This window comes from Triturus cristatus, chromosome 6 (assembly GCF_964204655.1).
Source record: "Triturus cristatus chromosome 6, aTriCri1.1, whole genome shotgun sequence".
Lineage (NCBI taxonomy): Eukaryota > Metazoa > Chordata > Amphibia > Caudata > Salamandridae > Triturus > Triturus cristatus.
Window position 1 is genome coordinate 821,094,531 of NC_140589.1, and position 18,839 is coordinate 821,113,369.

The following is an 18,839-nucleotide window of genomic DNA, read 5'->3' on the forward strand; positions in this document are numbered from 1 at the left end:
TTTGCCAAGGGTATCCCATATGCAAGTATTGCCTCCAGTATTTCAGTACCAACCTTGTGTCAAGGGTGCTTCTATAAGCCAAGAAACATGCCAGGAACAACAGCGGATCTGCAAGCATAGCAACACATGCTCACTTACATTCACTTATTCTCACTCATTCTAGCATGAGCACTGACTTGCACTCATTCATTTTCATCTACTCTTGTGCACTCACCCTGAATCACTCACTCGCCCTCACTCACTCTTACTCGGTCTCACTTATACTTCCTTATTTTGACACACACATACACACATCCATGATCCCATATACAAACATACATGCTAACACATACACATGCACTCACCCAAACTCACTCTCACCCACATGCATACACGCAACATACACTAAAACCCTTTTATTTTTCTTATCTGAGGCGCCAGCAAAGGTCCAGATCCTATAGCTCCACTTTTTATAACACTAATAGTAAATATTAAACTATTAATCACTATTAATGTAATACAAATGAGCAAAAAACGAAGTTAGAGCCTGACTCTGATAATGTGATACACCCCTGTGTTCTTGGCACTGATTTTGCCACCTCTGAAGCCAGGGGTCGAAAGGCAGTGCCAGGGGTACCAAGGTGTCGCAACTGCGACCCCTGGCGACCCCTAAATGGCGCACAAGCCATATTCCCATAAAATTATTGAAGTTGCAGTGTAGTAGAATGACAAACTCTGGGTACTGATATTAAGAATAGGGCCCTGGTGGCGGTGGTGGTACCTACTGTTGATAAGTGCAAGTGGAGAACGCGCACTTGTGAAGAGGAGGAATGCGGTATGAACAGATGTATGCTGCAGGAGCCATACTAAAATCGGGAATGTTTTTTTGACCAGCCTTATTTGACACACCCGTGAACAGGTAAGTCCATATTTGTGCTTGCGCTGGTTCTACACTGTAGTACCAAAATATAGTTGTCAAAATATTGGCTGTCATTAATATCACGTCCCAAATATTATCTATGTAATATCACCCAATTGAAGTTAATAAAAAATATACACCCAATGGTACAATATTTTTGTAAACAATATTTACGACACAATTTTTATATCCGAAGATATTTATGTGTATGGCACTTTGACATGCAAACTGGTGTGTATGCAGGAACATCCGGCGATCATGCTCCACTAAGTCAGGTAGTGGAAAGCCTACTATGCGCCAATTACAAAACTGCACAAACCATTTTTAGCCATATTTGCTCTGTGACCCTAAGACCTGGTGAGCAAATGATATTTGATTAATGCCAAACGTTTGAAAATCCTGACAAAAAACTAAAATCCTTTAGATCAAGAGATATCTGAGGCACCTCTGCGCTGGCATGACACTTTAAACACAACTGATCCCAATAAAATATTTAATTAGCATTTTCGTGTCAAGACGGCTTTTCTTCATACCCCCCTCACCCACCGGAAGAACATTTCCCCCTTACACCAGCCGAACTGCCTATATAAATAATCTAGTGCTTTACCCAAACCACTGATGTCCCATCATGCCTTACAACTGCATATTCCACAGTTCATACTCCATGCAAATCACACTATATAAATCACACCGCTGCCCGCCAGGCTATCTCAGCATTATATAAATATAGTGAATTAAATAAAATAAATGCCGTACACGATACCTTATCTTCTTTCCCAAGCAGCATTTTGTAACCTTCTTGTTTCTCAGTCTCAGAGCCATCATGCAAGCTGTCTGCACGCTGGATATCATGAATGAGTTCCGCCTCTTGTTCAGATACCTGGGATCCTGCTGTGAGAGGAACTCTTCTCTTTTCATCCTCTGATTCTTGTTCTGTGTCGGTATGAGCAGTAATGTACCTGCCAAAACAGAGATCTTTTTGTAATAACAGAAACATAGTTGAGACAAAATTATTTCATGGTTATATACACAGGACAAAAGTCATCTTCTGAAACTCGGATTTGGCATGTCAAAGTTAGACAAACAAGTAAAAAAAATGTATACTACCTTAAAACCTAATATACCTTTTCACTAATGTATCTAAACTAAAATTTGTGTTCTGTGCAGATAAAGAACACGGCAAAGAGAACGTTAAAACAACCTTTAAATAATGACAAATGTATAAACCAACTTTGAACTATAATAAATACAGAAATGAAAGAAAGCAAGTTAATTAAGACCAAGAGGATTTCTACAATGGAAGTGCACGGGCAGCTAAAAGTGGCTTTAAGTGGAAAGAGGCAGGTTTTCTTAGCAGGAGTGATGCAACTTGCTGCACAGACATGTTCCTGGATTCAATTTGAGGAAGGGGACCAATGAAAGAGCAGACAAATGATAGAGACATTAAGCCAGCAAAACTGGCCCAAGACTGTTGAATTGTAGCCGAAATAAAAAAAAACACATACAATGAACTGAACTTTGTGAGCTCTTCAACCTACAATATGCATGTGAAACCACACAGTGAACTCTTGGCTGTTCAGGAAGACCTATTAGGTGGTCCAGATTCAGACTAAAAGGGAAGATTCCCAAAATCACTAGACTTACAATTTGTACTAAACAGTGCCTTACTTAGAAATCCGAGAAGAGGCATGAGAATCAATTGCACACATGGTGACCGGAGGTTATGGCTCAGGTACTGAGAGGCGTGTGATGGGTAGGTCATACTGCTAGCCAAACAATGGGGGACTTAAGATTTCAGAGAAGACTAAAGGAGAATTGGAATGAATATAACTTAGGGCCAGATCTAGAGTTTGCGGATTGGTTACTCAGTCACAAATGTTACGGATATCTCGACCGCCTTATTACAAGTATCATAAGCTAAACTGCACTTGAAATAACTCTAAATCCGCCTATTATGTGTTAAACAGACTGGGAATATTCAGTGTAATATAGACTAATGCCTCCTAGCTTACTAATCATGAAAAGTTACTCCTTTGATGTCAATAAATCCGACATGCACTATGATATTCTGTAATAGCCCACTTTTGGAAGGATAAAAGTCTTTAATCTTTAAAAGAGGCATACAATGTATTGGATTTCCAACGAAACGCAAAGCAGCCTTCAGCGGTCTCTCATTATACAATTTCAATGCAATTCTAGACTACAGTCTGTCAGCATTTCTTTATTTTTTTGACAAGTTAAGGCTGGTAACAATAAACACTACTTGTGTTTCTATTCCCTACCACTGGGTCTAGCACAGAGTAAAGACTGAGGAGAGCGGATAAGGAGTTGCGGTAACAGAAGAAAATAATTGGCTGAATGAACCAATGAATTGCAGGTCACAGAGAAGCCATGTTACGTCAATGGGTGAAAATGGAATCCATATTCAGCATCCATGATTATACAATCTTATTAAATATAAGGAAGGAAAGAGGGTCATAGATTGAATCTGTCTAAATAATAATGGGGTGATCCCATCGCTGAATAACAGAAGACTATACATTTCGGTACTTGGATATAAACAGGCAACAAGTAAACAATAACACTGCACAGCTGTGCTTAAAGACTGCTGAGGGACATATGAAAAAAAAACTACATTTATGAAACAGCAGAGACAACAGGAGACCGAATACAACATAACAACTGAAGAGGTCAATGGGTTTTTAAAAGTATCAACTCTTTCAAGTGCTCAGTGGCGAGAGGGGTGAAATCGCAGCCCAGAGGAAACGGGATCAGAGAGAGCGCAACCCCTGGGCACAGACGTAGCACATAAAGATAAAGGTACTGAGAGTGCACAGCAGAAGGTGGGCATAGATAGCACAGCAGAAGAGGTACAGAGAGACCCTAAGGTGGGAAGCGTAGAGAGTGCGGCAGGGGTACAGAACAAGAAGAGGGATGAAAACTCAAAATAAAACTAAGGAAACTATTGTTTCAAATTCTTGTCCTGAGAAAAAAGGAAATTTAGGAGCCAAAATGGAGACACTTCAGACCGTCATTCTTAGTTTATTCTGAAGAAAATAACTGTCAATTCCATCATTTAAACATGTGTAGGAGGCTGGCCTAGTATATGGTGCACACTTATTTAAGCGAAGCACCTTGCCCTAATCCAGACAACCCTTATGGTTATTTTAGTGATCTTACACAACCATAGAAAGCTCTTTAAGTGGTAACTGTGGAGAGCAGCCTTCAGGCTTATCCAGAAGGAACGTCAAGCAACTTGTTTTTACCAGATCTAATCATGTAGTGTAGGTTACATGAAAAAGAACTACACAATGTATATATAAAAATAGTTCTATTTATTACACAACACTCACTAGCACATTGGTATATCTCCTACCCGGAGATATCAACCCAAATACACAAAAATACTTCAACTGCAAATAGGTAAGTAAGTACAATACACAGTGGTATCCAGGTAAAGACCAAACCATATACTGTAAAGTGGAATGCGAACTGTGACCAAAGTCGGGACTTGGACCAGGAAACTCAGAAGGCATGGGGACACAAGAAAACACCAAAGTTAAGTACCCAGGAACCCACGGAGGCTGTGTGCAGAGTGGAAGCACAGCAGCGTATTCAATAGTAGTCAATGGGAAAGTTGTGGTTGCAGTTTTGAAGAAGAAGTACCTTTCCCAGTGGACCCTGAAGAAACCCCATGGTAGACAGAAGGTTGGAGTGTCACCCCACCCGTGGACACCCCAGGAACCAGGATACCTTCACCAGGGAAGCCTGGTGCGTAGGTGCAAAGTGACGTCGGAAACGCCGTAGACCACAATGGAGGACTTCAGTAAAGATGCCACTGGCGAAGACTGTGCAAGAGTCCGGTGGAATCCAAGGGTGGATTCTTGAAGAGAAGAACCGGCAAGCAGAGGGGACAGAGTCTATGCCACTTGGAGGTGACCCGGAGGCACGGAAGAGCAATGCCTTACGATGTTGGAAGATGCATGAGTGATGATGGTGACCTTGTCGCTGCAGCTGTGAGGGCCAGTCGACAGACAGGAGCTGTCCCACATCGGAAGTTGAGAACCAGGAGGGGGGCAGTGTCCGGCGGGAGCACCAACAAGCTTTGGCAGCTGCAACAGGCATGGAAAACGAAGAAGGAGCAACATGGGGATCAGCAAGGACCAAGGGATAGAGTCCGAGCTGGCCCGTTAGCAAGCAGGGGATCCCACTGAAGCAGGAGAAGACCCTCAAGAGGACCCACAGGCCAAGGGCACAGGAGTCGCAAGAGGGCCTCGAGCAGTTCACCAAAGATGAGGGCCCACGGTGCAGAGGATGCAGTGAGGATGATGATCTTGACAGGAAGAGGTGTTGGGGGCTGGAGCTTCTTGTAGCCCGAAGATCTGTGAAGTGCAGAGCCCACAAACCTCGGCAATAGCAAGTCGACGCGGTGCACAGGGGTTCTGTAGAGCAGTTCCGATGAGGGATACTAGCCTCGAAATTGCAGAGAGGGCAGGTCAGACCTCGAGGGAGTTGCAGAACCACCACCTGTGTTACTGAGCCTTTCGAAGTCCATGGGATGTCAGGAGCAGCAGACCGGTCAGCTTCGTTGCGGTGCTTGCAAATGCAGGGGAGTGACTGATTACTTTGGGTGTCCTTGATGCCCACATGTCTGTTAAAGATCCTGGATGGACACAGACACAAACAAAAAAGAAGACTTGTAGAACAGTGAGACCAGGAGCAGCAGGAGTCTTCTGTGATGCAGTCTCGGTTCCAGGCGAAGTCCAAGTGTCCAGACGGTCAAAGAGTGACACGGTTTCAGGTTTGAGTTTTGTCCCATGACAAATCTGAGGACCCACCCACAGGTAAGCCCTTCAATACCAGAGGAATGGGGTTAGGACAACTCAGGGGTCCCTCCCAGAGGAGGGGCTGGATACTCCCATGTCTTTTGTCCAGTTTTACGCCAGAACGGGAGCCAAGGGCTCTCTGACCTGGCTCAAACCGGAGTATGCATGGAGGGAACCAGATGTACCCTTCAAAGCAGTCTGGTGGCGCTGGCAAGCGCCCCCAACCCAGCCCAATAAACTAAGTCCTGTCTGTGAGGTGGTCACACCTCCCTCTGACAGGAAACCCATTGTTCTACCTTCCCCTGCTCGATCTCAGCTCAGCAGCAGGAGGGCAGAATCGTGGCTGGGGTCAGCAGCAGCACTAGCTTGCTGGCAGACCCTGGAAGGCTGTTACCGGCAGTAATGGGGGTTTCCCGGAGGAGCCCTCCAGTGCATGGAATCATACCTCCAACACCAGTAACAGTATTGGGGTATGATTCCAACCTGTTTGATACCAAACATGCCAGGTTCGGCACACCCACAGTATAGTTAGCCACTGCATAATGTGTATCAAAATGGCTGACCCCACTTACAAAGCCTGGAGAATGAACAACGGGGTTTGTAAGGGTGTCCTGCTCATGCAGAGGGCACCCACATACTTTAACCTAGCATCCTGCCTTCAGGATTGAAAGACCTGCCTTAGGGCTGCTGACTCATAGGTTTCAGGTGTAGTGACTTCAGATATAAGAAAAATTATATCTGTCGTAAGTGGGGCTAGCACCAACTTACACAGACTACAATGGCAGGCCTGTAGTCCCAGTTTGAGTCGTCTCTCATGGGTGGCACAATGCATGCTGCAGCCCATGGGAGCCCCTGGTGTACCTATGCCCTGGGTACCTCAGTACCATATACTAGGGACTTATAGGGGTACACCAGTAGCCAACTGGGGTGGTACAAAAGTACTTACCAAGGGAGGAAGCACAGTGACTGGGGTCTTGATTAGCAGGATCTCAGTCAGACTAGTCACAAAAACATACTGACACCAGCAAACAGTGGCTGTACCATGAACTACTAATTTCCTACAACATGTGAGACTAAACTAGAGCTCTGTCACGTAAATAAAAAAAAATTGAATAATGTTAATTGATAGCTGAAAAACCTGGGTTTGGGGTATCTTGCAGAATGTCAGTTTTAGATTGTACAAGTTAAGTGGTTTCTCTGTGATCAAGCTGGATCTACTGAAGACAGTGGTAAATTTCAATAGTAAATTATTAACTATTTCACTAACGAACTCAACTTTAAAGAACTTTAGGTTCAATTTAACAATTGATAAATTGGCGGTATGTAAACTCCATCGCAACGGTAATGGAGTATACTTACAGCCAATAGAAAGGGCTGCCTGCTCCATTTAAATGCATACAGACCTTCAGTTTGGCCACGGTGGAGAATACTCCGTCTCTGCCATGGCCAAACTTCTTTGACGACCCCGGGGAGTAAGGGCCGTCGGAAAATTGCGACAAGTCTGCCTGCCCAATTAGGATGGGCGGACATGTAGTCATTTTCTACTATTTCTTCCCGCCAGGTAAAACATGGTGATAAGTAGCAGTAAAATCGTTATTATGCTCCTTCTGCCATGGGAGAAGACTCCCATTGCAAAGGGAGAATTTTTTTTTCTTTTCAAAAAGAAAATACCAAGAAAAAAGGATTACTCTGTGCTTCAGGGCTGCGCTCCTGCTGCCACAGCCCCGTAGCACAGAGTACAATACATTCAGGGCCGGCTTTAGCGCTGGTGAGGCCCAGTGCGACAATCTCACTACCACCCGGGCAAAAGTGCCCATCATCTCTTCTTAGCCCCTCTTTCAAATACATTTAATTTGTTTTAAAGCGCTGGTAAAGGCTGGCGTTCCTATTGCACTCACCCTGACCCTAGAAACCTGTCAATAGTACAGGGAGAATGGGTGGGTATCTAAGGAATCTGCGGCTAGATCATATAAGGCGTTACCAAAGGTAAGTAACTTGTCCATCTGATAGAGACATCTAGCCACAGATTCCTTACCTATGTATAGATACCCAGGTAATACCGTCCCCGGAGAAGGTACTGTGAATACGTTTACTACCAGGAAATCCTGCAGGCCAGAGTGGCCAAAAAGGCCATACCTGTAGACTAAACTGTCCAGGCAGTACTGCTTGGTGAATTTGTTAAGAGATGCCTATGTTGCTGCCTGTTGAGGACTGGAATTACACACTGCAACGCCATGGTAGCAGCCTTAGCTCTAATGGAATGAGCTCTTAATCCTTCAGGAGGCAGCTGTTTTGCCAGAGCATAACAAATTTTGCTGTAGAGGACAACCCATCGCATGATAGTCCTCTTCTGCACCGCAAAACCTTTCTTTGTTGCAGCGTACCCCACAAAGAGTTGGTCATCCACTCGGAACTCTTTTGTGCAGTCACGGTAGAAAGACAACGCTCTTTTTGGGTCCAGATGCTGGAGTCGCTCTTCTTCTTTAGAGGGGTACGGAGGAGCATAGAAAGTGGGTAAGGTGACAGATTGCCCCAAATGAAATGGAGTTAGAAAGAGGCCCTAGTGTCAAGCACCAACCTATCAGGGAAGAAGGTCAGGTAAGGAGGCTTGGATGACGGAGCCTGCAATTTGCTCATCCTCCTGGCTGAAGTGATTGCCACTAAAAAGGCTGTTTTGATAGTATACAACCGGAGGGGGCAATTATGCAGAGGTTAAAATGGAGCACCCATTAGTAAGGTGAGAACCAAATTCAGGTCCCACTGGGGCATAATAAAGGGGGAAGGAGGGAACATATGTACAAGGCCCTTGAGAAATCCATTTACAATGGGAGATTTAAATAATGAGGGTTGGTCTGGGAGCTTTAGGAAGGCAGACATGGCCAAAAGATACCCTTAGAGAGTGCCCAGTAGAGAGCTTTACTTGGCAAGGGTCAAAATAAAAAGCTTGGCAAGGGTCAAAATAAAAAGCAAAAGTTGAGAAAGGGAAGCAGAGAGAGGATGAATATACTTTTCTGTACAATATTTTAAAAATGTATTCGCATTGCCTACACGTTCTTGGTGGAGGGCCGCCTGGCCGCCAAAATAACACTGCAAACTTCAAGAGGAAGGTTAAATGCCATCCACCCTTTTAAAGCTGGGAAGGAGACGGGAGAACCACAACAGTCTGGAATCACAAATTCCAATGGCACCTTCCTGGATCTCTCCCTAGAACTTTGCAGTAATCACTGTCTGAAATCCTAAGATGTAAGTCTGACTACCCTGAGGATCCAGGCACCCTAAGCTTTTTAGGTCTCTGGCTCTCATGATCAACTCAGTATTAAACCACATTTGAAACACATCGCTATCCACCGGCACTTTTCCAGATATATAGAAACATGCATTCCTACTACCCCTTTTGAAAAAACTGAATGCTGACCCTACAGAACTTGGTAATTAGCGCCCAATCTCACTACTGCCAGCACCTGCAAAAATGCTGAAAAAAACGGTGCAATGACAACTCGCCAATTTAATAGATGCACACGACAACCTGCGTGACACTCGGTCCGGATTTCGGACGGGATATATCCAATTCAGCTGGACTATGCAAACAGTATGTGCCTAGGGCTGCCTTCTTACCTGATCAATAGACTTCAGATGGTACAGAATGCAGCAGCGAGATTAATTCGATGGGTCCCATTCCGTCATCATATCTTCCCTCATATCAGACAACTTCATTGGCTCCCTGTTGTTAAAAGGATAGAGGGCAAGTCCCTGACCCTGGCCTTTCGTGCCCTGCATGACAGAGGACCAAGATATCTCAGGCGCAGGCTATGCCCAGATCAACAAAAACGCACACTGAGATCCAACTCCTAGCACCTGCTTTGTGTACCTCGTTCTGCTAAGTCCCGAATGGGAGGCAGGTCCTTCACAGTGAGGACTGCCAAGCTGTGAACTCCTTGCTCTTTCGTATGCGCTTGATTGAATCAAAACTCGTGCTCAGGAAGATCTTGAAGACCTGGCTTTTTAGTCAAGACTAGCTCCTCTGTTGGACCTGATCCTCACTTGCATCTACCACTAAGCGCCGGGACACCTCTACATGAGGTAGCAGTTGCGCTCTACAAATGCCAGTATTATTATTATAGTTATCAACTGCTGCCGCTTAATCTCCATGCAAGAAGGTATAGAGTTGACCGGTTCGGGTGGAGGATTCTCCTCTGTTGCTGAGCCAGAAGATCCTCTTGAAGGGGCAGCCTGATCAGAGGATCGATGCTCAATTGGAGAAGCTCGGGATACCAGACTCTCCATGCCCAGTCCGGAGCCACAAGAAAGACTTGGGCCCGGTTGCTCCTGATCTTCTTGAGCACTCTGGACAGGAGTGGTATGGGCAGAAAGACATATAGGAGGCCTGAGATCCACTAGAGACGAAAAGTGTCTATGAGTGAAAGCCGCCTTGGAAACTCCAGCACGCAAATTTGCTGACTTTGCACGTTCTCAGCAGAGGCGAACAGATCTAACCAAGATTCTATTCACTGTTGAAAGAGACCTTGCGCCACCTCCAAATTGGAGAAGTCTTTTGCTATCCACTAGGCATCGAAGGCTGAGTTTGTCCGCCTTGGCGTTTAGAGAACCTGTCAGATGTTGAACCACCAGGGACATGCCCTGATGTTCCAGCCATGTCCAGAGATGCAGGACCTCTTGACAAAGGGTCCACGACCCCGCCCCACCCTGTTTGTTGCAGAACCACATGGGGTGGTGGTGTCCGGTAACACTTGAAAAAGCTTTCCTTTGGCTGAAGGAAGTAAGGCTTTCAGTGCCAAGCGAATCGCTCGGAGCTCCAGCATGTTGATGTGGAGTCCGGATTCTGCCATAGACCAGAGTCCTTTGATCTCCACTTCTCCCATACGGCCGCCCCATCCTAGGAGTGACACATCTAAGGTCTGATTGGGGAAGCGAGAGTGATCTGCCTCTGACCCAATCATGCTCGGTCAGCCACCACTGCAAGTCTTATGCAGTTCCCTCAGATATGTGGACCATGTCGGAGAGATTACTCTGATGCTGCACCCCCTGGACCTTCAGGTCTCACTGTAGAGCCCGCATATGTCATCTAGCATGAGTCACTAGCAGGATTCAGGAGGCCATGAGGCCCAGCAGCCTCAGAGTCATTCTCACCGAAATCCAGGATAGAGGCTGAGACATCGGTATCATAGCGTGAATATCCTGGACTCGCCGCTCGGGAGTTTAGGCCCAAAACTTCAGTGCCCAGAACAGCTCTGATGAAAGGGAGCGTCTGAGAGGGAGTCGGGTATAATTTAGGCACACTGATGGTGAACCCCAGCGAATGCAGGAGGTTCATCGTAGTCTGGAAGTGGGAGACGATAGCCTTGGGCTAACTTGCCTTTAACAGCCAGTCATCGAGATAGGGGAAAGACTGGCACCCCTGATCTGCACAGATGAGCTGCGACCAATGCCATCCCCTTGGGGAACACCAGAGAGGGCGCTGATAAGCCAAAAGGGAGCACAGTGAACTGAAAATGCTTGTGGCCCACAGTAAGTCGCAGGTAGTGCTGATGGGCAGGCAGGACAGGGATATGAACATAGGCGTCCTGCAAGTCCAACGCTACCATCCAGTCTCTTGGGTCCAGGGCAGACCAGACCTGAGCCAGAGTAAGCATCTTGAACTTTTCCTTTTTGGGGAAGTAGTTGAGGGCTTGCAGATCTAGGATAGGACAAAGACCTTGGTCCTTTTTCAGGACCTGAAAGTAGCAGGAATAACAACCACATCCTACTTCTGGCGCTGGAACCCTTTCTATGGCTCCGTTGGCCAAGAGAGTCATGACTTCCCCAGTACGCAAAATCAAGTGATCCTCTGCCAGCTGGTCGAAAGTTGGAGGCATGGTGCGATGGGTTGCCCCGAAAGCGAGGGAGAAGCCCTTTCGGACTACTAGGAGAACCCACGTGGCCAAAGTGATGTTCTGCCAGTGGTGGAGGTGATGGCTGACCCTGCCACCAACTGGCTGCCCATGATTTTGAAGGGTTGGACTAGGAAGGTTGGGAGGCTGAGGCTGCAGGGGGCGTGGTGGACTGACCCGACCGCTGGCTGCACGACCCATGGAGTCGGAACGAGCCTCGGCCATGCTGATGTTGCTGAACCTGCGTGGCTCTGTGGCTGGAAACCCCTTCTGTAGCCACGAAAGGGGCGAAAGGCAGACTGGGACGAGTGGCCACTGAGAGGCCCATGACTTGGCCATAGCCCGTGAGTCCTTAAAGTGATTCAGCGCCATGTCTGCCTAGTCTCCGAAGAGATGGATGCCATCAAAAGGCATGTCCATGCGAGATCCCTGGACATACCCCTGAAAAGCCAGAAACCTCAAACAGGCGTGGCATTGAACAACCACCGTCAATAAAATCGCTTTGCCCAGTCAGTCGGACATGTCGACACCACAACGGATGACGAACTTTGCTGCATCGCTCCTGATACCATTTGGGAGAGGATAGTCAGCACTTGCGCAACTATTTCACACAAGGAATGAGAATAACGTGCCAATAAGCATGCAGTGTTCACCTACCACAATGCACGGCTGATGGAAGAAAATATTTTCTTACCCCACTTGTTAAACCTCTTGGATTCCCTGTCAGGGGGTCCAGAAGGGAACGTGCTGTGGAAAGTAGAGAATTGGACCACCAAGCTCTTGTGGGTAGGGTGGTTGGTGAGGAAATTTGGGTTGGCAGGCGCAGCGCGATGGCGGCAGGCGATTGTCCTATTCACATGAGCCCCTGTGCTGGGCTCGGACCAGGTTCCCCTTAGGACATCAGTTAAGGCCTAATTGAAGGGCAGCAAGGGTTCAGAGGAGGAGACACCAGGCTGCAGGACCTCTGTCAAGATATTTGTCTTGACTGCCACTGAAGGGAGCTGAAGGTCCAGGACCTCTGCTGCCCTTTGCACCACCGTATCAAATGACGCTCCCTTCTCCATAGCAACAGTAGGAGGAAAAAGCAGGTCTACATCTGGAGAGGTATCTGAACTGCTGGCCTCACGCAATTCCTTATACCAATCCATATCTATATACGGTTGGACTTGTAAAGGGTCCAGAGACCCCTCCCAATCTTCCTCCATTCTTAGCCCCTTCAGAATAGGGCTGAGGAAACAACCTATAACTCAAGGGCTCTGCCAGCGCCAGTAGGCACCAATACGGCTCTGGGTTGTCGGGGATGAGAATAGTGCTGGTGGCGCCGGTGGGCACCAGTTGCGTCAGGAGCTTCGGTTTCCAGACCGGCGCCGGGGAAGGTAGCGGTGGCAAGCCCGGCTTTGGCCCGGATTCAATGACGAATCCATGGGGTCATTGGCACTGAGGCCAAAGACGCTGACGCAGAAACAGATGGCATCCCATCTGAGCCTCCGGGGCCCAAAGGTGGTGCCTCTATAGGTGACACAGACATCACAAGGATGCAGACGATGTCATGCGGAGCAAATCAAAGCCACCTACTAGCGCGCAGGGGTACGGCTCGAAGACAAATCTTCGAGATCCAGTCTGACAGCTGGGAAATTTAAATGTAAGAAATCGGCGGCTTGAAGTCTATCAGATAAAAAATATATAATTTGAAGGATGGCTTTGCTGCAATTGCTTCCTGTGAACTGAAGCACTGCACTAATCCCTCTCTGAGATTGTGGCAAGCACAGCATGTCTCTTACTCCCAGCCCAACTAAGACTGAAGTACCTCGGAGTGGGAAAATTAGGAACGTTCTTATTTGTTGTATTTCTAAAAATCTTTGTTGATTACTGGCATTGTATCTCAACACTTCTACTTTGCAACAATTTTACCTGCCAACATTGGTCGATCCAGAGACAAATATATAAAGCAAGGATGTGCTGAATAAGCAGCGGCGGCCCATCGTTAAGAGCACAGACCCCACCTTTTGCACTGCATGAGGAGTGTCGCTCAGGTTGAGCAACGATCAGCCTAACCGATACTCTTCACGTTCAGGTCAGGCAGCCAAGTACTGTACATGCCCTAAATGCGCACATGCCTGGCAGCCTGCACCAAGCTTTGCCTGGCTTATTTCACAGCCGCCAGGGCGAGATCACATCAGCCCGGCAAAGTACTTTAAGACCCTCACCCTCATGGACGAGGGGGAGCATCACTAACAGCCTCAGACCTGGGCACATCAGTTTTACGCCCAGCAGTGACTAGGGCTGAGTGTCTAACCAGACGCCTCATCACAAAGTGGGGTCAGCAACTCTCACTGACCCCATCAAACTCTATGAAGAGGTAGGAAAGGCACTCCTCTCATTAACTGACCCATGACAAGGTTAATGCCAAAAGGGAGTCGCTGTTCCTACTTAAGAGGCAGGAAAAGGAAAAGGAAAAAGACACAGAAAGTACTCTAGTCGTGTGCTACTCTATCTATGGGGGACAGTGTGTCCGCATCTTAAGGCCCTCGCACATCCCGAAAGATGTCATGCTTCATCATTGGGCATGACAAGGTTAGCCAGTGAGAGGAGGCAGCTGGATCATCTTGTTTTCCCTTCCCTCCCCCAAAGCATCCAGCTCCTTATGGTGCCTTCTGCTTCCTCCCCTACCCACCAGCAGCTGGACCTGCCGTCACCCGGTAAGTACTGTTTTTTAAAGGCTGAATCCGTGCATGCATGTATGAATGAATATATGTTAATGTCTGCATGCATGCTGTGAATGGGTGTGTGTGCGCATGTATGTGCTTGTGAAGTGTGTGCATGTGTGTGTGTGTGTGACCACCACTACCTTACACTATGGACCGCCACTGCGTATAAATATTGTCATTCGTACAGGCTGTATTCTGTAGATGGTGAACGGCACAGAAAGCACCAATTCCTCAGAGGTACAGCAGCAGTAAGAGATCCACTCTGATGCTCTGGCTTGCAAAGAGCTTACGCAGCACTTTTGGCATTGTGTCATGTGCAGAAATCTGTATTCGAATCGGTCTATTGCAGAGATGGCGACATGGGTCCAGCTACACAAGCTCTTCTCATTTGCAAGTTAGGAGGAGGGAGCTCAGAGGCATCTATCTGCCTCAGGTTCTTGGCTGCCCCATGCCACACATGATATAGGCTTCGCTCATGGAAGACTGGGGCTCCTGGCTTTGGGTCTCACTGGCCCACTGGAGAGCGCAGCATGGCCAATACTGTTTAAATGGTCTTTGACAAGCTCTTCCCTATGCCACCTCAGCTCTTTCCTCCAGTCCGGTCTTGACTGCCGCGGACTGGGGGATAGCACTGAAGCATATCTGAAACTTAACAAGTCGACCCCTTATGTATTTGCTGATCACTGCATGCTCGCCCACTGTTTTCCCCAACAAGATTTTTCTTTAAGGACCACTGACTCAGTTGAGGAACGCAGGCTGTTTAGAAAAAAATTCAAATTTGGGAATGCAAACAAAGGAATGTTGGTCTCTGTTCCTTGCAGACCACCATCTGTGTGTTTGTAGCCAGTTACAAATAGCATCCTGCCTAATTAATTAATATTCGTTAGGCAACTCATGCTGCAACCCCATACGACTGGAGATTTTGCAAGGTGACCTATTTGTACTTAGTTCACATTTCAAAATCAGAGGCAGATCACAAAACGTCTGGCACTATTTATTCCCACTTTTTTTAATCAAGCTTCTTAGTACATCAGACCCAGAATGTCCAGAAAAAGTCAATTACAAATATAATAAAATGTTACAAACCACTAGAAACAAATGTTTATTAGGAATACTGAAAGGAATATGATTAACTTCACAATAGGTTGTAGGTATATTAAAGGTTTACTTTCTAGACCCAGCTTAAGTGTGTGGCCATACAGCAATAATGTTTTTTTAAAAAAACCAACATTCGGAAAGAATTCCTTACTGGATTGGATTCAAGGTCTATGCCGAGTTTGAAAGTGACCTAGTCGCCATACAGCAGAGGTGAAGAAGCGCGCTGGGAAGAGTTACTTTTACACTGAGTTTTAAGCGTATACATTTTCTTTAGCTAGCAATATCTTTAAGAGCAAACTTAGTCCTGGAAGCAGGCACTAACGCCAGACAGCGTCCCCCGAATCAAAGAATTCAAGACATCCCCATATTCTATAAAGTGATATTTGTCAGCAACTGTAGGGAGGATTGTCAAATTCTACTTCCCTAAAACCCCAGGACAAGATCAATGCCAACTTCAGCCTTACAAATATTGGTGAATATGCAAATGGCTTGCACACACCTGGTAGTCAGAGGTAAAACTCTATTAACAAATTGCAAAACCCCACATGAGAGCTGCCCATTGGAATCAATTTGTTTCCCTCTCAACTTCTATGTGAGCCTTGTCATCAAATTTCCACAGACCTTTGAGGACTTTCTAATAAAGGCTAAAGGCTTTGGATCTGACATATCCACAAACACACTCAACTAGAGTGGGCGGGGGACGCACAGGTGACAGGCTGTGCTTCTTCGGGTCTGGTATTAAACTTTCATTAGACAAACTTTAACTGTAGTTTCTAAGCCATTCAGGGTATGTTAAATTGGCATCAGGACCAGTTAAAAGGATAAGTCTGTAATCCTTAAAGGCTCTTCTGCAAAGATATTGTTAGGATACGTTGTAAACTGGCAAAGCATATGACAAACAATATGACCACAGCATGATAAAACACAGTGTTAGCTTGAGATCCTGGTGGGTAGGAGGATTAGACAAAACAAATTGGGTGAAACAAATCAAATCCCTAATGTAATCACCTACCAGGTACAAAGCAATTTCAGGAGGCAATGTAGCACAATGTTAGGAATACTTAAGTCTATAGGAACCACACTTGTACAGCAGAGTCGAAAAGAACAATGCACATCTAGGTCTTCCTGGAAAGAGTAGTAGGTGCCTGCTGCAGGGCGCGAGTGTAACACTGGCTGTTTTTCAACACTTCAGATTGCAGTTTGAGAACCCTTGCTATAAAATCCAAACCAGGCTATTCCTGTTTATGACATAATCGGCCAATTGCCGTCAAATTATGTGCGGATGGCATGAAAGGCAGCTCCAGTTTCACATTGTCCTGCTACTAAGTGTGTTAAAAACTGATTTTAACAAGTAAATGTAATACAGTATGAGTGAACTGAATGCACAAGCATCCTTTCAAGGCTCTACTTTTTCGGAATGATGCGTTTTGTTTCCGTCCCCAGCCTGTGTCAGCAAAATGCACTGGTGACGTGTTAAGCCCTTAGCAATGGAGCCTAGTGAATCACTAAGTAACGCAGGAAATCACTTTGTTTACTTATTCATTTATATATGTTCAATCTCTAAAACGCTATACTCCAGACAAGAGTATTAGAGGGCTCACAATCGAAGAAAACTAGTGATACACTACAGAATTATGGCGTCGGTACCATACTACAAAACTACCTATCATAAAGCAAAGCAAAAGTGTAAGAATGCCCAGAAGCTGGGAGGAAAGAAGACGGCCTGTATATGCAGTCGTATGGAGTGCTCGTTTGGAAATGGAAAAAAAAGTACCTCGAAGGGAGTAGCCACTGGAAAGACACTGGCAAGTAACAAGTTGGCAGTGACCGGAAGCCTTACTGTGGCCAAGCGCCATGCCACAGCATGGACGGCAGAGCAGGAAGTGAAAGCAGATGGCGTGCAGACATGTGCTGGCCAATCAGAACCATGTAAATTAGAGCGACATTGGAATTAACGAACGGCAAGTTCACTTAAGTACTGTGCAGACAAAACCTTCTAGAGCGTCTCCCATTAACAGCCAATGAGAAGTGAAGACAAAATCAAGAAGATAGAACTATGTCCATCTCCAATTAGGCTAGAACACCTCTTCCCTGGCAAAAGATGCTGTTGTCCATCCACGCTAATCAGGCAGTTCCATTGCTGCTTACACATGCACCAACAAACTCAATTTAAGTTACTGGGAAGCATGTAAACACAGTCTATCATGGACATGGAGAACAAAACTGTAGACCTCAAGTTTGGAGTATGCCCTGAAAACATCCAGGAGCATTGAGCACATAAATGGTAACCCCAAAAGTGGAATTTTAGGTAACAGCAATAAAGCAAGACCAGAATTTTCCAACCCAATATTGGGCATTTAACAGATTTAATAGTGAAACAACCAATAGTGAGTCATCACGCAAGCTCCATCACTAGTTGCCTGAGTAAAACAGTCTGTAAGGGACCCAGGATATGTTCTACCTCTAAGAACTTATTGACATTCACAGACCGATGAATCTACCAATCAGAAGATTGGTTTCGTTGCCATCTCATACATAGTGCAAGTAGTCTTTCCAGCTCGTCTCCTTGCAATGGTGTGGAGTCTGTGATCCTGAAAGACCGCTTTAAACCACGTGCTTGTGTCAAACTTGAATGACCTATGTAGAGTAGCTCTGGTCACAGATATCCTTATTTTCTTAGCAAAAAAATCATCCCGCATCTATAGTGATAGCTTTATAAACACTTCTACACCCCCATAAACATGTCTCCCAGGATCACATACAGAATAGCAAACTTGAACGTGTGTCCTCAGAAAGATGGTCCAGGGACATGATTAGCAAAGGTCAAAATATCAAAATGTTGACATAAACACAATATGTTCATGAATGTAACATGGTATGCAAGCACACTTCCCTTAACATGTTTTACCTTAATCACTCACACATATCTTGCCACATATCAGAAAGAAACAATTAGTGAATAACTGCTGCACTGTTTAGTTACCCTACTAGTGTCACTTTGCCTTGTGAGTTAATGATATTGCTAATTCACTTTGTTCAGGAGAGGGTGTGCGAAGAGATTTTTCTTAGAAAAGCAGGTCAAAGATCATTAACCGAGATTGTTAATGGCCACAACTACCAAAACTCTCTAACTATTTTGGAATTTTTCGTACTCAAGCCCTGTACGTCAAATAATAGCATCCAGAGGGGCATTCTATAAAAGACATGTGCCCGAAGCTACATATCATGTGTGTGCAACCATTAGTCAGTCATGTCTTTTTAACTAACAACATTTTGTACTGGGCTTATGCAATTCAATGCTGGTGAGTGTACTGGTAGAAATGGCCTGGTTGTGGTCTCGCCCAGCCCATGGGGGATACTTGGCAGCTCTGAGTGTGCTGATGACTAGTATGGGACTAAAGTATGCTGATTTTCTCTCTGA

At 45.8% G+C, this 18,839-nt stretch overlaps 1 protein-coding gene across 5 annotated transcripts in view; it reads right to left on the minus strand.

Annotated features, from left to right (window-relative positions):
* RMDN2 (regulator of microtubule dynamics 2) overlaps positions 1 to 18,839 on the minus strand; it is a 570,121-nt gene that overhangs the window by 405,997 nt on the left and 145,285 nt on the right. For all 5 annotated transcript variants that reach the window (XR_014963030.1, XM_085611419.1, XM_085611417.1 and 2 more), the window contains exon 3: positions 1,662 to 1,857. Coding sequence is in view for 4 of the 5 variants with exons in the window: in XM_085611419.1 (XP_085467545.1) it covers positions 1,662 to 1,857 (196 nt within the window). In the remaining variant the exon portion in view is untranslated. The remainder of the gene's footprint in view (positions 1 to 1,661; positions 1,858 to 18,839) is intronic.